Source organism: Apodemus sylvaticus, chromosome 10, assembly GCF_947179515.1.
Source record: "Apodemus sylvaticus chromosome 10, mApoSyl1.1, whole genome shotgun sequence".
Taxonomy (NCBI): domain Eukaryota; kingdom Metazoa; phylum Chordata; class Mammalia; order Rodentia; family Muridae; genus Apodemus; species Apodemus sylvaticus.
The window spans coordinates 62,568,085-62,587,423 of NC_067481.1; the positions used below are offsets into that span (position 1 = coordinate 62,568,085).

The window sequence follows — 19,339 nt, forward strand, 5'->3', positions numbered from 1 at the left end:
AGTTCTGTCCCTGGCTACCTGGAAATTGGCTCAGATTCTACAGGTTGAGGGCTTTGTCCCACAAGACTTTGTCTTCTAAGAAAGTTGCAGCCTACATTGCTGGCTTTCATTCATCGTCCTTGGGTTTGATAAGTTTACTAGAGCAGCTGGTAGAATCTAGGAAAATAGTTAAATTTTCTAACTTATAAAGGATATTTAGAAAGGATGCAGGTCCATACTCAACAGAAAGCTATGTACAGGGCAAATGAGAGAAGGAACATGGATGGGGCTTTGTGCTTTCTCCAGGTGCACACCACCCTCTGTATGGTCATTCATGTGAAACTCCTCTTTCTCAGACCTGTGCTTTAAGTTTTAATAGAGGTTTCATTGTGTGGGCACAGCTGAGTATGAATATTGGCCAAGAGTATGAGTGCCTGGCCTTCAGTCCCCTTCACTGAAAATCCTAACCCTCAACAAGTCATGGCCTTAGGCCCCAGTCATTCTGGTGACTAGGCCCTTTCCTGAAGGTTTCTAGGTGTTCCTAATACTGATTATCTTATAAGCAGATGATAAAGACTCTCATAACTCCAGAGACTCCAAGAAGTTTAAGATGAAGCTGCTAGGTCAGAGACAACACACATATCCATACCGCAGCTGAGCATTTTCTGGAGAGTGGTCAATAACGGGGTCAGGATGTGACTGACCCTTGGAGCTTCCTGAAGCCTCCCTAAAGATAGGGACTGAGCAGAGCCCAGCAGGGCCCTTATGGTTGCTTCAGGGTTTTTCTAGTGATGTATATTAGGCAGCTCTCTTCATAACTCTTAATTCTAAACTTTTAAATCCATACCTCATTAGGTTACAGTCTTACAAATAGTGCTGTTGATTAAAAATATTTATTTTTCCAGAGGCAGGAGTAGGTAGATTTCTATAAATATGAAGCTAGTCTGGTCTTCAAAGAATTATGGCTAGCCGGGATTACATAATGCTTGTCTCCAAAAAAAAAAAAAGCTAATATAGAAACTATCAAATTGCCCTGTAGAAGATACACTGTGTGTGCTCCTCTTAGTAGTGGTGTAAGTTTTCCTCTGCCCTAGCTTGCATAAATGTATGCTATTAAATAATTATATATGTATGTATATTATATATATTATCTGTATATAATTGCTATAGCATTATATATATATACACACACTCATGAAGGCATATATGTGTGTATATATATATATTATATATATGTATAATTGTTGAAGCAGTTTTGTGTTGAATTTTTTTGTTTGCTGTCTGCTTCATTTGATAACTCACAAGTTTATGTATCTTTTCATAATAGCCATTTTATTTTTTTTGTTATTTGTTTTTTAAATAGAAGAAAGCAGGTTGATGGCTGGGTGATGATAAGAGTGCCACCCACCTCTGTTCTTTTGCAGTCATCTGTCATGTCCTTAGTTCAGTTTTTATTTGGGATGTGGGCCATTAATTGATGCTAAACTTTTAATTGTCATACATGTCCTGACATTTAAAAGCGATTTTATTATTTTAAATTCTGTGTGTGTACATATATCTGTGTGGTATGTACACATGACTTCAGGTGCCTGCTCCCTGGAGCTGGGATTATATGTGGTAATGATCCAGCTGACACGGGTGCTGGGACAAACTTGAGTCCTCTGTTAACCACTGGTCCATCCCCGTCCTATGCCCATTGGTTTAATTTGCCTTTTCATTCTGTTTTTTGGAGCAATTTAATGTATAGAGAGATGCTTGTCTTTTTCAGTGTTTTGATCTGTTTTCCGTTTGCATACCTCAAAAGATTTTTCTGGTCCCAAGATGGTACTTATGTTTTCTTCTCATTCTTTTATTTAGATATTTATTTAGTTACTTATTTGGGGGTGGTACACGTGTCACAATAGAGGTTGGATGACAAGCTATGGGAATTGGTTCTCTTCTTCCACCACATGGGTATTGAACTTGAGTCTTAATCAGGTTTGGCAGCAAGCATTACTGAGCCATCTCGCCAGCCCTTTTAGTTCCATTGAAAACTCATATGTATGCCCTGTTATTTCCCAATTTTATTTAAAGTGGGTATAGCTTGAATTTAGTAGAAATTCAATTGCTATTTCTTTCACAGCAAAGATTTGTGGAGAAGATGGACAGGTGGATCCCAACTGTTTCGTTCTGGCACAGGCTGTAGTCTTTAGTGCAATGGAGCAAGAGTAAGTTCACACTCTCACATTAGCACTCCTGGGGATTCTAGCTCCTGGTTGGAAAATGGACTTTACTCAGCTAAAAACAGTGCACTTGGATAAAGTCATTGGGGTGATTGAGACTGTGGTATATGACTGAGGATTTCCTAGTTTAGTAATGCATGTCTTCAAATGGACATCTGATTTGTTCATGTTTTGAGGTAATGCTCTATAACTAAATAACAATAAACTGTCTCCAGACTTAAGGTTTTTGTTGTGTGCCTTTAAAAATCTTTATATTCATTCTTTTACTCGATATTTATTACATGTTTTTGTAAGGGGCCACAAGTAGGTACAGTATCTGCTTTGAAGGAAGTTACAGCTTAAAGAAAGAGGCCATGTGTTTTGGTTACTGTAACACAAGGTGGTAGTGTTAACCATCAGAAGAAAGCTACAAACTCACTGAGAGATGGCTTATAGCTGAAAGGAATTATGAGCAGCACCTTGAGAAATAAGGTAGCCTTGACATAAGCCTTTAAGATTTTATGGGAATAAAGCCAGGCTGTGGTGGTACATACCTTTAATCCCAGAATGAGTTCCAGGATAGCCAGGGATACAGGGAGAAATCCTGTCTTGAAAAACCATATTTAAAAGAAAAACATATTTAAAAAAAGATTGACTAGGAATAGTTTTGGAAAGAGTATTTTTTTTCCAGTTATACTCTTTCCTTGATCCTTCCCTCAAATATTTTCTTTTTGTTCACGTGCAGGCACTTTAGTGAGTTTCTGCGAAGTCACCATTTCTGTAAATACCAGATTGAAGTGCTGACCAGTGGGACTGTTTACCTGGCTGATATCCTCTTCTGTGAGTCAGCCCTCTTTTATTTTTCTGAGGTAAATTCTGCATTTTCTTTTATATTTTGCTAGAGCATTCCACCTCCATGCTGGGACCCTGTCTAAAGAAAATGACATAAAAGAGATAACTCATTTGCAAAATGATTGTTTTAGGTTGTACTTAATGGCATATTTATCAGATTAAAGAGGAAACTCAGTGTAAAATAACCCTAATTTTTAAAAAGTACTTTAGCTACACTATAAGAAAATACAATATAAAAGATAAAATAGTTTGAACTACTTTAAAGTCATAGAATTGGAGGCTGGGATGTGGCTCAGCTGACAGAAGATTTGCATAATGTGCTGGCAGCTCTGGGTTCAGTCCCTGTCACTACATGAAACTGGCACGGTGGGACAAACCTGTATTCCAGCATTCTTGAGGTAGAGGCGAGGGTCAGAAATTTAAGGTTATCCATTCTTTGTTACATAATGACTTTGAGGACAACCTGGGTTACCTCAAAAATAAATAGGAGCTGGGGAGACAGCTCAGTAACAGAGTGTGTGCTGCCCAGGCACGAGGACCTGAGTTCAGATCCGTAGAACCTATGGGAAGAGTTGGCATGGTCACGAGCATCAGCTTCTCAGTACTGGGAAGTTATCTAGTCGCGCTCTGTCAGAGACTGTGTCAAACAGTAAGGTAGAGGGTGACAAAAGAACGCATCTGCTCTCCGTCTCTGCCCTCTTAGTTCATGTGAGCACAGGGACTCCACATACACCTTACATACACACTGAATAAAAACAAGTCAGTAAAGCCCTAGAATTGGCTGCTTCATTCCACCACAGTAATTATAGACCAGATTTCAGAGGAAAGAAAGAAAAGTAACCTTTTTCCCATGTTCATCATTTTTATTTTAGCTAGTTGTTAGAATTTTTCAGTATAATATTTGAAGCAAACTGTGAAACTAAATAATAACAATAAACTGTCTCCAGACTTAATTTGAGACATTCATGGTATTCTCCAACAATTATTCATTTTATTAATTAAAGTCTTTTTAAAAAGTTTTTACTGCCATATATAAAACACACATAACAATGAGCATTATGATAGATGCAAAGATTATACATGTGTTTTCATTATATTCTCACAAATGCCTTGTCATATCTCCTCCAAATTCCCTTCTTTTCTCAACTGGCCCTTCCCCTATTTCTCCTCTCTCTCTGTCCCCTCTCTCTCTCCCCCTCTCCCTCTCTCCCTCTCTTCCTCTCTCCCCCTCTCTCTCTCCCTCTCTCTCTCTCTCCCTCCCTCCCTCCCTCCCTCCCTCCCTTCCTTCCTTTCCTTCTTCCCTCCCTCCTCCCCTCTTTCTTCCTTCCTCCCTCGTTTATTTTCCTTTCTTTCTTTTTGTGTGTGAACGTGTGTCTGTCCCCCAGTGAGTTTTGTTAGGGTTGTCTACAAAAGCATGGACACCTTACCATTGACTTTACCAGTGAAGAAGATGTCTTTCCCTCCCCCATCCATCATTAACTTTGTGTAAATCCTTAAGGAGTTCTGTAGCTCTATTAGCCCTTCCCCTTCCACAACAAGGTTGTTTATGGGCCCAGTTTGTAGAGTTCTTTGCAGGTAGTCACAGCTGCTGTGAGAACAGCCGCAGCGTACCTGGAACCCAGTGTTGTATATCACTCATCTCCTTCTTCCAGCTCTTAAATTCTTAGTTTTCGGACTCTTCCCTCATGATATCCCTTGAGCCATGCAGTAGTGGTACAGATGTCCCATTTGTAGTTGCACATTCAGCAGTTATTTATGGGATCTTTGCAATCACCACTAATCACTGCAAAAAGAAGCCAAACATGGTATTGCATATCTTTAATCCTAGTATTGGAGAGGCAGGGGCAGGAGAATGTCTGAGTTCAAAGCTAGCCTGATCTACATAGTGAGTTCTAGGCCAGCAAAAGCTACATAGACTATTTAAAAAAAAAAACCAAAAAACAAATTCTCATTAATCGTGACAATAACTCTGGTATGTATGAACATGTACAAGCACATCATATCCATTTAGCAAAACAATAGCAGTAGCCTCCTCACTGGGGCTTCTGACCTCAGCCATGATCTTTTGATTGGGTTTAAAGTAACAAGTGTGGATTCCTTCCTTTGAAATGGGTATCAAATATAACCAGAAAACAATTGGTTAGCTTCATAACAGACTTGCTGTTGTGGTACCAGTGTCACATCTTGCCTAGCTGGTCAGAAGTATTAAGAGTCTATAGCCATATAACAATTCTTCCCCAGCACATTGCATGGTGCCTTCCACCTTATAAGGACTAGCTAGCAGGGAAAACGTGCCCATTCCACTTCCAGCTTGATTTCTTTATGTCATGTGACCAAAGTGATTTCTTCAGCAGTGGATCTTACAGTCTAGTACTGGTGAGCAAGCAGCTACAATGGCAATTGCCTGTATTATTTTGAGGGCCTGGGGGGGGGGGTGTCTCTCTACCCAGCAGCTTGCAGGAAGATAGCCCACTATGGCACTTAGATGTGGTTTAATAACCTCTGGCTTCTGAGAGCAGCATTACCCACCCACAGCAGGTAAGGCATACAGCTTTAAATAACTGATTATCAGACTTTAGCAAATGAAAATACTTCTGTTGCTAGATTCCTGTGGTAGGTTCTATTTTAACCTTTAGGAGGTCCTAGGGTCCCAGTTCCCAGCATCACTTGGCAAAATAGCAACCTAGGTGCTTGAACCATGCCTTTTTTCAAAAGTATGCTAAACATATAGTCAACTTGCTTTTCATTTTTTTCCCTTTTGGCCAAACTTGAAATTGGTATTTGTTCAGTTTGTCCTCGTGGAGTGTGCATGTGTTCTTAGGAAACAATAGCTGTGATTAGGAATTAGCTCAGCTCACTGTCATTACTGATGAGGAAGTATGAGTTCAAATTTGTCTAAGTTTTGCTCCAGTGCACTGAAGTTTGCATCTTCTGGTACAGGGTGTGGAATTGTCATTTTTTTTATTCTCCTCTTCCATAAAAGAATATTTAAAGCTTGTTTACGTCAGGTTTCTACATGTAGCTGAAGGGTATGGGATGAAGGGGATCCTTTTGTCCTTACTGCTAACAATATAGAAATTATAGGTCATGAGGGAATGGCTCCTTGTCTTACTCTTTTGTGTTTTTCTTTCTAGTATATGGAGAAAGAAGATGCAGTGAATATCTTACAATTCTGGTTAGCAGCGGATAATTTTCAATCTCAGCTTGCTGCCAAAAAGGGCCAGTATGATGGACAGGAGGCACAGAATGATGCCATGATTTTATATGACAAGTGAGTTTGTTTGGTCAGTGTGTTCAACATGTTTTGAGCATTCACTATATGCACTGTGATGATAACTTTGAATAAAGTCCATTTCTGCTGTCTAATGAGTCCACAGGACATAGCATAAAAGCCAATTTGGATGGGATACAGAGCTCTCCAGTCGGAGAACTAAAGTTCCTGATGAGGAAATTAAGGGTTTTTTATTGTAAGCAGGACCAAGGAGTGGTACTCAGAAGGGTTTCACAGACAAAAACTTGGTTTAGATCCTTAAGAATAAATTGAAGGGCTGGGGAGATTGCTTAGCATATGTCACTGCTCTTCCAGGAGTCCTGAATTCATTTCTCAGCATAGACAGCATACTCGTATAAAATAAGTAGAAGAGGAGGAGAGGAAGAGGAAGAAGAGGAGGCAGTGGTGGCAGCAGCTTGGGGACATAATTGGGGGTTGATTAAAAGTCCTGCCTTGGGGCTGGATAGCTCCGCTGCTAAGAGTACTACTGGTCTTCAAGAGGACTGGAGTTCCATGCCCAGCTCATGAGCACCTGTAACTTCAGTTACAAGGAACCTGATGTCCTCTGGGTTCTTCAGGCACAAAACTATACATGATGCATAGATATCTATGCAGGCAAAAGACTTATACACTTAAAATAGTAATAATAAAATACATATAAAACATCATCTTTAACAAAAAAAAAAGAAACCCTTCCTCAAAGAAGAAAGAAAATAAGCCATCAAGGAAGACTCCCAGCATCAACCTGTGCCTTCCACACATGTATGTACACATATGCGTGCTTGCTTGCACATACACATGTGACTGTGCATACATATATACATGAAAAGATGAAGAAAAAGGATCAATTGGAGTTTTCCAGGCAAGCGGGGAATTGTGGCACTTCCTGAGGACCAAGATGGAAAGAAGGCTTGCAGAGCCCAGCAGAAGAAGAGCCTGTCTTAGGGACCAGCACTGGGTCCTTCCTCCCAGTATCAGGAAGAGGAAAAAGGACTTGAGTTTGTGTAATAAAAATGTTTCTAGAACACAATAGGATGTACACTAAAATAATTGGAACATCTTAGAAAGGGTGTAAATGTTTCATACCTTTGACCTGCATTGATAATAAATAGTAGGGGGAGCCGGGCAGTGGTGGTGCACGTCTCTAATCCCAGCACTCTGGGAGGCAGAGGCAGGTGGATTTCTGAGTTCGAGGCCAGCCTGGTCTACAGAGTGAGTTCCAGGACAGCCAGAGCTATACAGAGAAACCCTGTCTGGGGGGGGTGGGGGGGAGAACAAATCCAACACACCTAAATAAATAAATGGGGGTGTTGTTTTTTCTTTCAGTAATTTTTGGGGTTTTTTTTGGTGCTCAGAATTGAACCCATGGCCTTGTACATGCTAAGCATGTCCTCTGACTCTGGAATCTACCAGCCAATTTTTCATTAGTCTTCACCAAACACAAGAAGTTGGAGGGAAAAAAAAAACTTACTATAAATATAATTAAAACATCTGCTCAGGCAAATGATAAGACTGTGGCCAGCTCTGTCACTACAGTCTTCTTGCCTGTCAAAAATTCAATTCTTTACACTTGTTCTTTCTTTTTTGTGAGGAAATTTGTTGTTTGTAGCCACAGACAAATGTAAAGGGGTGACTTGGGGATTAAAAGAATTCCACAGGCCTGGGGTCCTGGAGAGGTGACTGCAACTAAGAGCACCTATTCTTCAGAGAACTCAGTTTCTGCCTCCGTCACTGAGTCCAGTACCTCAGAACATGTATAACATCATCTCTAGGGGATCTGACTGACACCCTTTTCTGGCTCAAGGGGTACCTGTACATACGATTTGCTCATTCAAACAGACAACACATGCACACATTAAAAAATAAAGCAAGAACTTCGTGATGTCAGAGTGCAAGGGGCAAGAGTATCTAGACCAGTCCATGCTAAACACGGGACTGCAGATTTGTGCCAAGTTGTCTGCACAGTGTTCATCTACAAGGGACTGGTGAGACATCTCAGTGGTTAAGAACAATGATTGCTCTGCTGAGTTCAGGTCCCAGCACCCACATTTTGGTTCACAACCATCTATAACTGCTGTTCCTGGAGATACAAGGACCAGGTACCCATATTGTGCACAGACACATTTTCAAGCAAAACATCCAAACACATAAATCTTTTAAAAAGTTTTCAACTAGGACCTTGTTTAAAATTCGCATCCAGTTATGTGTATTAGATTCTGATTCAGCAGCTTTGAGGGGGAGATTGAGAATGCTTATTCTTTTGATAACATTCTAGATAATTCTGATGGATATCAGATTAAGCATCTAGTCTGGTGTTTCTGTTTTGAAGGTAGGGAACTAAGTCCCGTGGAGAACATTGTTTCTCAAAGCCAGGCAGAGGGCATGGTGGTTGTGGGACTCTTAACAGATCTAGTTCATGTTTAGCCCAGTGCTCATCCTGCTGTGGTGGGTTAGTGGGAGGTATTGAGGAAAGAGAGTGACAACTGTTGCAATGGAAAGAATACATATTTGAGGCTTGGTCTGGGTGCCTGGAAGTTAAACTCATTTATGAGTACTTGTTAACTCCTTGCCTATAGCACAGGAGAGGTACTTTTTGGTATTGAAAGGCTGATGGAGAGAAAACAGTTTGTAAACACTGTAGCGGAACTGTGGCCCAGGCCCCACCCAGCCCAGGCTGGAGCATAGTAACTGCTTAGTGCAGACCTGTTTTCACCTTGGAAGTCATTCTTCCAAGACTGATGTCCTATAGGTACTGCTGGTTTGTTCATTGGTTGTTGGGTTGGATTTTTCTCCGTTTCCTGCTTGTTTAGCCCTCTTTCCAGTATCACTTCCCCTTATGAATGTCTGTCACAGATGGAGACAGAGAGCTCTAAAGTATGTCAAAGTTTTCTTTCCCTACTTTTATTGCTTTTTTGTATGCATAATCAGAGTACCAGTCATTAGTTGCACTATATCCCATTATGTTCAAATTCTTTTGGGTTCTCATCAACTGCTTTTTCCTTTCTGCTCTCAATCATCAGCAGGTTCCCTGAGTTAGTTAACTCCAGTTAAATCCATCCGCTTCACCTTTAGTAGTATTTGTTTTGGATTCCCATGTGTTTATTACAATACTTTGTAGGCATGATGGTGTGTCTCACTATTATCTTGTGCACAAATCTTTTGCTACTCTTTTCAGGGAAAATGATAGGGTCTTAGCTAAGAAATTTTCTTATATGCTCCTATTTAGGTCCTAAACAGGAAACAGGTGCCCATCAAGTATGTGTAGCTGGTTGGTTTCTTTGCTTCTGTATAGCCTGACTCTCAACTCAAGTAGCTTTAGAGTTGACTAGGTAGGAACTGAAGATGTTTGTAAGACAGGTGAGAAGTAGCAGGTTTTCTAGAGGATATGATAATCAGCAAAAGGTTATACAGTAACACTTTCCTTACCTGGTTCTTCAGTCGAAGGTCTGGAATAGAGTCACTTAGCTCCAGATAAGAGTGCCTGTAAGGATAGACAGCTGTTTAATCTTGTGTGTAATTTGGTTATAAATCTTTTGCCATAGGTACTTTTCCCTCCAAGCCACACACCCCCTTGGATTTGATGACATTGTGCGATTAGAAATTGAATCTAATATCTGCAGGGAAGGTGGGCCACTTCCTAACTGTTTCACAACTCCATTACGTCAAGCCTGGACTACCATGGAGAAGGTAACCAAGATCTTCAAATGTTAAATTATGAGAAGTTTTACTTGTGGAACTCTGAAAATATAATGTATAACAACTGTGGGAAATTGAAGCGGTACAGCATAGAGATTAAGAGCAGAGACTTGAATCTTGACTTGGTGTGTATTAACCTTACTTTTGTAGGCTAAATGGCCCAGGATGTTACAGAACTTCTAATACCATTTCCTCATCTGTAAAATAGAAGTAACAACAGTTGTACAATAATAAAGTAATGATATTAAATGCTTATTATCTTAATGACCATTACATTAAAAATATTGACTTAATAGCTATAGTAGCAGTATGAAACAAAATTTCTGAATAATTGGCAAATATCTATTGATCTTCAAGATTGAAACACTAATTTTATGTATGTTGATCACTTTGAGATACCACTGACAGTTTAATAATAGTGTTAATATTTGAGTATTAATATTTAATGAGTTAGAACAGATTTATGGGGAGTTTTATTGAGTCCAGGGAAGACTCACCAGTTTGTCATGTCATGCTTATCCAGGTGAGAAGAGATTGGCTAAGCACTTCTAAAATGCCATACACAAAATTATTGAACATACATAGATGCTTGGAAGGTAGTTCAGTCAAACTTGTTAGTAACCTCAGTAATTTCCTTTCTTTTCTCTCTCTCTCTCTCTCTCTCTCTTGCTTTTATTTTATTTTTTGGTTTTTTCAGACAGTTTTACTGTGTAGCCTTGGCTGTCCTGGAACACACACTGTAGACCAGGCTGGCCTGGAACTCACAGAGATTCACCTGCCTCTGCCTCCCATAGTGCTGGGATCAGAGGTGTGAGCTGCCGCCACCTCATCCTGGCCCTCGGGAATTTCTTAAGAAACTACATATGGAGAGGTGGCTTCTGTAATCCTAGTACCAGGACCTAGGATCAGGAAGGTCCAGCCAGTTGGTGAGCGAGCCCCAAGTTCAGTGAGAGATCTTGTCTTGAAAAATAAGATAGAGAAGTCATTGAAGAAGACACCCAAAATTAGTTTCTCGTTTCCACATGCATGAACATAAACATACACACAAAAAGGACTAAATTTAAAAGAATTAATATAAAAGGCAAGTGTCAGTAACAACCCCAAAGAGTAACTTTTTCATAATTAAAATAACTTTTTTTTCTGATTTTAAAGGGAAGTCTTGGTCTGATGAAATGTAAAAGATATAAACTTAATGAGAAATAAAATGCAGAGAAAACCAAGATATAGTTGGGTGTGTTGATACACAACCTGGAATCTCAGATAGGTGGAAAGATTAAATGTTTAAGGCTAGGAGATATGGGACTTGTTTGATTTTTGGAACTCAAAAAATGCTGAGTGGCACAGATCTGTGAATATCCCTGTGCTCATGAGATCCCAGGGACTCATTGTCCAGCCAGTACAGAGTGATTACTGATCTCCAGGCCAGCGTGAGACCAAGTCCCTGAGGATCACACACACTGACATATTAAACAGCAAAGAGAAGGGCTGGCAGAAGTTCTCAGAGATCAGTTCCCAGAACACATGGGAGAGGTGGAGAATTGACACTTGCATGTTGTCCTCTTGCGTCTACATGTGGACGTTGCACATAGACACCTACTTGTACATACACATAAACAATAAATAAAATTAAATTAAAAAAAAGTGAAAATATGAAGTGAGGTATTCAACGAATACTGTTGAATATTTCTATACTAGTTATTGGTATTATACTGGTAAACAAATGGGGCTTTTGACCTCTGGAACTTATGTCTATAAGAAGACATTTTAATTACGGACAGACATACCAACAGTTGTGCTAAGTGCTGTGAAGGAAGTCTGTAATGGAAAATGATAAATGAGTACTTATTCAGCACCATTAATAATTCTTAAATAACCATAAAAACATTCTTTAGTTGGCATTTATTCAACAAGTGCCATTAGTTATTTGGAAACAGACAAGAAAACCAGCACTGGAAAGCATGTGTGGATACAGATAATCTACAACCAGCAGTATAAATTGATAACACCCTTTGGTAGATACATTTGCCATATATCTGAAGGTTAAAATTAAACTTAGCAATCTCATTCCTTGTAATTTTTAGATATTTCTTTTTAGTTTCATGTCTGTTTGGGTTTGTATGTGATGCCCATCCAGGCTGGCGGTGTTCTGTCTCCCTGGAGCCATCTGACATGGGTGCTGGGAACCAAGCTCGGGTCCTCTTCAATCAGTTCAAACTCTTAACCACTGAGCCATCGCTCCAGCGCACATTCCTTATTATTTATCTTAGGGAAGTCAATCAGAAGTAAAATCAGTATGTGGTAAAGACTACCAACTATTTTTTCTCACTATGTAATGTCCATGAAAAGTGTGGGTAGCAACAACACTTGGTTTTAGTGGCAATGAAAACTGTACAAAAGGAAGAAGTGTGAGAGGGAGAGGTACAAGTGTCGCTGTTAATGGTAAGTTTGTAGGTAAAGCTATTCAAAGAAGCTTTACTGGATGTATTTGATTTTTGTCTTTAAAATGTTGTTCCTCTTTCAGGTCTTTTTGCCTGGTTTTCTGTCCAGCAATCTTTATTATAAATATTTGAATGATCTCATCCATTCAGTTCGAGGAGATGAATTTCTTGGAGGGAATGTTTCACTGGCTGCTCACGGCTCTGTCTGCCTCTCTGAGGAGTCTCACTCAGGTGGTCCCGATGGCTCCACTGCTCAGGTATTAGCCGATTTCAATCTATCAGTGGGATGGGAGGCATAGAAAGCCTTTCCTTCAAATGCCAGCAGCAGGTCCCAGTCATATATTTTAAGTAGTAGATATAAGAAAATAAAATCAGCTTACTTGTAAATTCTAGTCAGACTGTCAGTAGTAATTAGGCTTCTATTATATTGTAAAGTATCATGTTCTTTCATAAAAGCCGTTCATCCGTTTGACAGCATGACTTTTGTTTTAGTGACCAAGTATGTGTGTGTGTGCATGCTCAGAAGTGCAGAGGACAGGTCAGCCTTGGATCTTAGGCCTCAGAAATTCTCACCCTGGTTTTTGACATAGGATCTCTCACTGGCCCTGCACTTAACATTAGGTTAGGCTGCCTGACCAACAAGGCCTGGAACCTGCCAGTCTCTCTACCTCCCCAGTTGCCATTGCCTGTATGGCTTTGGATTGACCTGACTGTGTTGACAGGGCCATATACAGAAAAGCTGGGATCAGGTGGGCTGTGAATTTTGATGGAGATGCATTTGCAGCCCAGAAATTCAGCATATCTATTACAGCTAAACAAGCAGGTGGATTTTTTATATACACCTGAATCTCAGTACAGGGGGGGGGGGCTGTTGAGGGGGGCTCCGTATGGTATCAGTCTCAGGCTACAGTTATCCAGAGAGCAGCAGCTATGGTTGATATTTTCTGCATACAGCTGTCACTGTCAATACTGAGACCTAGGGAAAGCATTGCCATTCCTGTGGCTCTGAAGCACTGTGGCCCTTGTTGTGGCCTTGCTCACATCAGCAGTGCACATCCCTCAGGATGCTCACTCAAGATGTCGTCTAGGATTAGAAACCCTCCACCGTGTCCAGATTCTTTGTGTGAGTCCTGGGGATGGACCTTAGGTTTTATGCTTGCATAGCAAACACTCTAATATCTCTTCAGCCCAGTAATCAAGCTCTGAAGAGCTCTTTTTATAATTCAAGAAATTTTAATAACTGAATTTAAGATAGTTTTTTTTATTACAAGTGAACTCAGATTGTTTTAATTTATTTAAAACGTGTGTGTGTGCGTGTGTGTGTGTGTGTGTGTGTGTGTGTGTGTGTGTGTGTGTATGTGTAGGCACGTACATGTCACGGTGTGAGTGTGGAAGCCAGAGGTTAGCTTGCAGTGGTCATTCCAGGTCGTTTTAGGATTGTAAGTCGTATCCTCCCTCAGGCTTCCGGGTGAGCACTTTTTTCTGCTCAGTTTGTTCATTGTGGTTTTTTTCTCACTACTCTTAGGTTTGTTTTGAACTAGTATGCTATGTTATGCCTTCCTTTAAAAAAAAAAAAAAAGATAGCATATCTTACCTGATTCTCCCAAAAATCTTAGGGATATTCCCATGACAACAAATCAAAAGGAGGCATTAAGAATTTAACTGAAGACCAGGAGATAATTCAGTCGGAAAAGGGACTTATGGAACCTGAGTTCAATTCACAACACACACATAAAGGTGAAGGAAAGAATGCGCTCTACAGAGTTCTCTGCACTCCATATGCACTCTGGTGCCCATCCCCACCCCAGAGTCATGCAAATAGAGACATGTACAATATTTTTTAAGTTAACTGACTTTTTAAATGTATGTAGTATGTTGAAATTTCATCCATATATATTAATCAAAGTTCTCATTATCCTCCCATTTCCCCCTCCTTGTATCTTTTAAATTTTTATCTATTTTTGAGACAGAGTCTTACTATGTAGCCTTGGCTTCCAAGGACATGAATGTGTAGACCAGGCTAGCCTGAAACTTGACTGCCTCCTGAGTTCTGGGATTAAAGGCATTTACTACCATACCCTGCTTGATTCTTATTCCCTTTCCTTCCCTTCTCAGATAATTAATACCTCCCTACCTACCTTCCTTACTTCCTCCCTCTTCCCTCCCTCGCTCCCTCTCTTCTCTCCTTCCCTCCCTCCCTCCCTCCCTTTCCTCCTTTCTCTTTCTCCCCCCTCGGTGTCTCTTTCTTTTCCCATCAACCTTCTTTCTAAGTCTCCTCCTATTCTCATGTCCTTTCTTTGGGGGTGTGGTGACCCACCCACTCCATTTAATCGGGATTGCCTGCATGAGAATGGTTTGAAATGGCGTTTGCTTCAGTGAAGGTAGTCTGTCAGTGAAGGTAGTCTGTCAGTGAAGGTAGTCTGTCAGTGAAGGTAGTCTGTCAGTGAAGGTAGTCTGTCAGTGAAGGTAGTCTGTCAGTGAAGGTAGTCTTCAGTGAAGGTAGTCTGTCAGTGAAGGTAGTCTGTCAGTGAAGGTAGTCTGTCAGTGAAGGTAGTCTGTCAGTGAAGGTAGTCTGTCAGTGAAGGTAGTCTGTCAGTGGCCCCCACTGACAAATACGACTCCACATTTTCCTGACTTTAACTGCCTGTAACTCTTAAGAGCCCCCTCCGCCTTCGGTAGTGGAGTGCTGGTGGGCCCAGTCTTTGCAGATGTCCCCTGGGCTTGTGCAAAGGAAGCATTTACAGCCTTCCTCCTCATCCTTCAGCTCATCCATTCTTCTCGTGCCTCTTCTGCAAGCTTTCCTAAGTCATGGAGGGATGATGCAGACGTCCCATTTGGGGCTAAACCATCAACAGTCACTTGTTCTCAGGAGGTAGAGCCCACCCTTCCTGTTTATAGAGCTCTGTACTCTTAATACACTCACACGGAAAGTGTAGAGTCAGTGGTCCCTATCTACTGTTCCTCCCACAGCTTAGTGATATACATTCATAATTTTCCCATTGCTATTAAGTAACTTCATACCGAGTCTTGGATAAGTTTCCTTGAAACCATATTTTGCTTTATAAGTTTCCTCTCCCCCTCCCCCCCACTATAAATTTCATATAGCAAGCACATTGCTAACCTATACCACTAGTTAGACAGAGAGGATAGTGATGGACTTGGCTCAAGAAGTTGCATTAGAGTTGGACTACTGAATATAAGTGATGGGGAGATGGCTCATTGGTTAAGAGTATTCTAACTCCAGTTCAGGGAATCCAATACCCTCTTCTAAGCCTCTCAGGATCCCATGCAGGCATATGGTACATAGACATACATGCAGATAAATACTCAATATGCATAACAAAAATCATTGTCAAGCCTAAAGTCAACTTGCAAGTTTATGTTTTCTTCTAAGAATTATAGGTTTTTGACCAATTATAGTTGGTTTTATATATGGTGTAAGATAAATGGTTCACTTTATTCTTTTGTTTTAAAGAAATTATTGTTACTGTTATTTTTTATTATTATTGTTATTGTTATTATTATTATTATTATTTGACAAGCTCCCAGTATGTAGTTCTGGCTAGCCTAGAACTTGCTATGTTGATCAAATTGGCCTTGAACTCAGAAATGTACCTGCAGTTGCACCACCACGCCTCACTGAAAATTGAAAGCATTCAAATACCCTGTAAAGATTGGGCTTTATGTTTGTTAGAGAAATGCTCAGATGGCTGTTTTCCATATTAGGACAATAATGTCTGAAGCTAGCATATGCCCTGCAGCATAAGTCATTTAGGATGACAGGTTTGGTGTACTTTTGTTGTGCTTTCCTCCTTCCATTGTAACTGTAGAGTGTTTCAGAATTGATGCCGGCGCATTCCCCAGTGCAGGAGTTGCATAAACAAGCTGTCTTCCAGACTCAGGACTGGTTTGTTTGTTTTTTAATAATATACTACTAATTTATAATTTCTGTTGTAGTCTAGTGTGAAAAAAGCCAGTATTAAAATTCTGAAAAATTTTGATGAAGCAATAATTGTGGATGCTGCAAGTCTGGACCCAGAATCTTTATATCAACGGACATATGCGGGGTAAGCTTAAGTCGTGTTTAGAATTTAACATCTTTTATGTTTTTTAAAAAAATTTAGATGCCCAGCATTTTCACATGCCATGTAATATAGCAGTTAAAAGGAAGCTGGGCATTGTGGCCTACCTTTAATCTCAGCACTCAAGGGACCAAGACAAGTGGATCTTTGTAAATTCAAGGCCAGTGTGGTCTCCATAGTGAATTCCAGGCCAGCCAAGGTTACACAGTAAGATCCTGTCTGAAAAAACAAAACAAAGCAAACAAAACAAAAAGGATGGCTCTGAGGCCAGCAGGCCTGAAGGACCTGAGTTCACTCAGTTCCTGGAACCATGGTGGAAGGAGAGAAGCAACTCCCCAAAGTTTTCATCTGATCGCCAATGCATGCTGTAGCACATGCACAGCTGAATCACACACATGCTAGGCACGTGTATAACACACAATAAATTTACAAAAAAAATTATATATTTTTAAAGGAGGGCTGTGGAGGGCTTCTTGAGTTTTCAGTTGTCTGTGTCTAGGTATGCTTCTCGGTCTTCTAGCACCTCAGATGTCACACTCCAATTCACTAAAGGACATAAATGAAGTAATGCATGAAAAGCATTTAAAATAGTGTCTGATGTCTAGGAAGCACTGGGCCTACAGCGTTCCTCAGCACTCCACTCCTGTGTCCCAGATTGATGTCATAGTTACATATTGCAGTCTTGACTGTCTGCTGAACACATTGCATCTGGAGATAACTGACTTCTGTGAGTTGTCCTTTGACCTAACACAGCATGTTGTATGAGCCTTTCACTCCCCAACTACATATATAAATACACTGGATATAAATTTAAGATAGTAGTAAATACAGTGGAGAATGGTTGACAAGACATCTGAAATCAACCTCTGGCTTCCATACATATGCATGCGTGCACGCACATATGCATGTGTACACATACACACACACACACACACACACACACACACGCACGCACGCACGCACGCACGCACGCGCGCGCGCGCGCGCGCGCGCGCGCACATGTGTGTGTGTGTATGTGTGCGCGCGTGGGTGCCTGAACAAAGTCCAAATCAGCTCTGTTTCAAAGATGAAATTTAATGTTATGGAATTGTTCATTTACTTAGAACTTGACTTTAAAAAAGGTCGATTAGTAGCCGATGGCTCATGCCTTTAGTTACAGCAGAGGCAGGCAAATATTCTCTCTCTAGCAAGTTCCAGGACAGCCAGGTCTACATAAAGACCATGTCTCACAAAAATAAAAACAAAAAATTCTCAGAAGTCTCAGCTGCAAAATTGAATTTAGTATTTTGGGGTTTTTTTGGTTTTTTTTTTTTTTTTTAGTTTTTTTCGAGACAGGGTTTCTCTGTATAGCCCTGGCTGTCCTGGAACTCACTTTGTCGACCAGGCTGGCCTCAAACTCAGAAATCTGCCTGCCTCTGCCTCCCAGAGTGCTGGGATTATAGGCGTGCGCCACCACCGCCCGGCTAGTATTTTTTTTATATAAAAATATATATTACATTTTTCCCAAGGCAAACACATTTGTGTCTGTTGGTATACTGACATACATACATGGCATATATATGATGAGAATGGCTAGAAAGAGAGAGAGAGTATCTGTAAAATAAGACCCTTTCCAAAGTAAGTATGCAAAAATACCAGAGCAGGCTTCTCTTCTTTTAAATTGTAATTACAGATAGTTATGTTGTTTCTGTTTGTTTCATTTTTAAATAAAAATGAGCTTGTTGTAGTAAGCACACATAGCTTGTTGTCCGCTGTAATCACTCACAAGTGGTTTCCTCCCCTCCCTGCTCAGGTAATCACTGTGAACTGTCACAGCATTGTCCACTGCTCACTTTTCTACAATTGATAGTATACTTTGTTTTCTTTAGTGATTTCATTCATGGGTTTAGAGGAGGGGGCTGTTCACAGTGATTAGTTTGTTCGGTCCTCAGTACTTTGGACTGGGCCCAGTACTAGCATACACTGTACTGCAGAACTACAGCTTCACCCGGGACTTGCCACTTTTCTGATCATGTAGAACAAGTCAGACATTTTTATTCCTTCTTTTGCAAAATTGTCGTGGCTAGTCTTTGTTGTGTTGTGTTTGTTTGTTTGTTTGTTTGTCGAGACAGGGTTTCTCTGTATAGCCCTGACTGTCCTGGAACTCAGTCTGTAGACCAGGCTGGCCTCGAACTCAGAAATTCACCTGCCTCTGCCTCCCAGAGTGCTGGGATTACAAGCATGCGCCACCACCGCCCGGCTCTTATGGCTAGTCTTGTGCCTATTCTCTGTATGAATGTTATAACTGTAAATTATCTAGTGTTATGTTTCATAAACCTTGTTAGGGTTTTAAAGGGATTCCATTGATTTAGAGTCTTTCAGTTTCTATGCAAAGAGGCTCTATTTCAAATAACCCTCACTTTGAATTACTTGAATCATTATGAGCTGTGGTTCCAGCTTTTGAGCTTTTAACTTTTAATTTTAGAAATGATATTTGTCTTTTTATTATGTTTAGGAAGATGTCCTTTGGGAGAGTTAGTGACTTGGGGCAGTTCATCCGAGAGTCTGAGCCTGAACCTGATGTGAAGAAATCAAAAGGTTGTATGTAGTTTTTTATTTTTCATATTAAGCTTGTGCTCACATTAGATACTAACTATAAGTGAAGGACTATTTAAAGGTTAAAGTGATTGTAACTACCATGTTTTTACTGTGTTTATAGGTTCACCTCTGTGTGAGGAATTTGTATACCTCTACAAAAATCTCTTTGTTTGAATAAAAAGTTGTTGAACTTGACTTTGCCACTGCAGAAAGCATAGTAGTAGGAGAGTCCAAGTTGACCTT

The 19,339-nt window shown here is 40.4% G+C and overlaps 1 protein-coding gene across 2 annotated transcripts in view; it reads left to right on the plus strand.

The window, feature by feature from the left end:
* The window catches only part of Akap10 (A-kinase anchoring protein 10), a 63,744-nt gene that overhangs the window by 22,542 nt on the left and 21,863 nt on the right, over window positions 1-19,339 (plus strand). For both annotated transcript variants that reach the window (XM_052197761.1, XM_052197762.1), the window contains 7 exons: window positions 2,102-2,186; window positions 2,926-3,049; window positions 6,167-6,303; window positions 9,846-9,990; window positions 12,521-12,694; window positions 16,395-16,504; window positions 19,014-19,096. In XM_052197761.1, coding sequence (XP_052053721.1) covers window positions 2,102-2,186; window positions 2,926-3,049; window positions 6,167-6,303; window positions 9,846-9,990; window positions 12,521-12,694; window positions 16,395-16,504; window positions 19,014-19,096 — 858 coding nt within the window. The remainder of the gene's footprint in view (window positions 1-2,101; window positions 2,187-2,925; window positions 3,050-6,166; window positions 6,304-9,845; window positions 9,991-12,520; window positions 12,695-16,394; window positions 16,505-19,013; window positions 19,097-19,339) is intronic.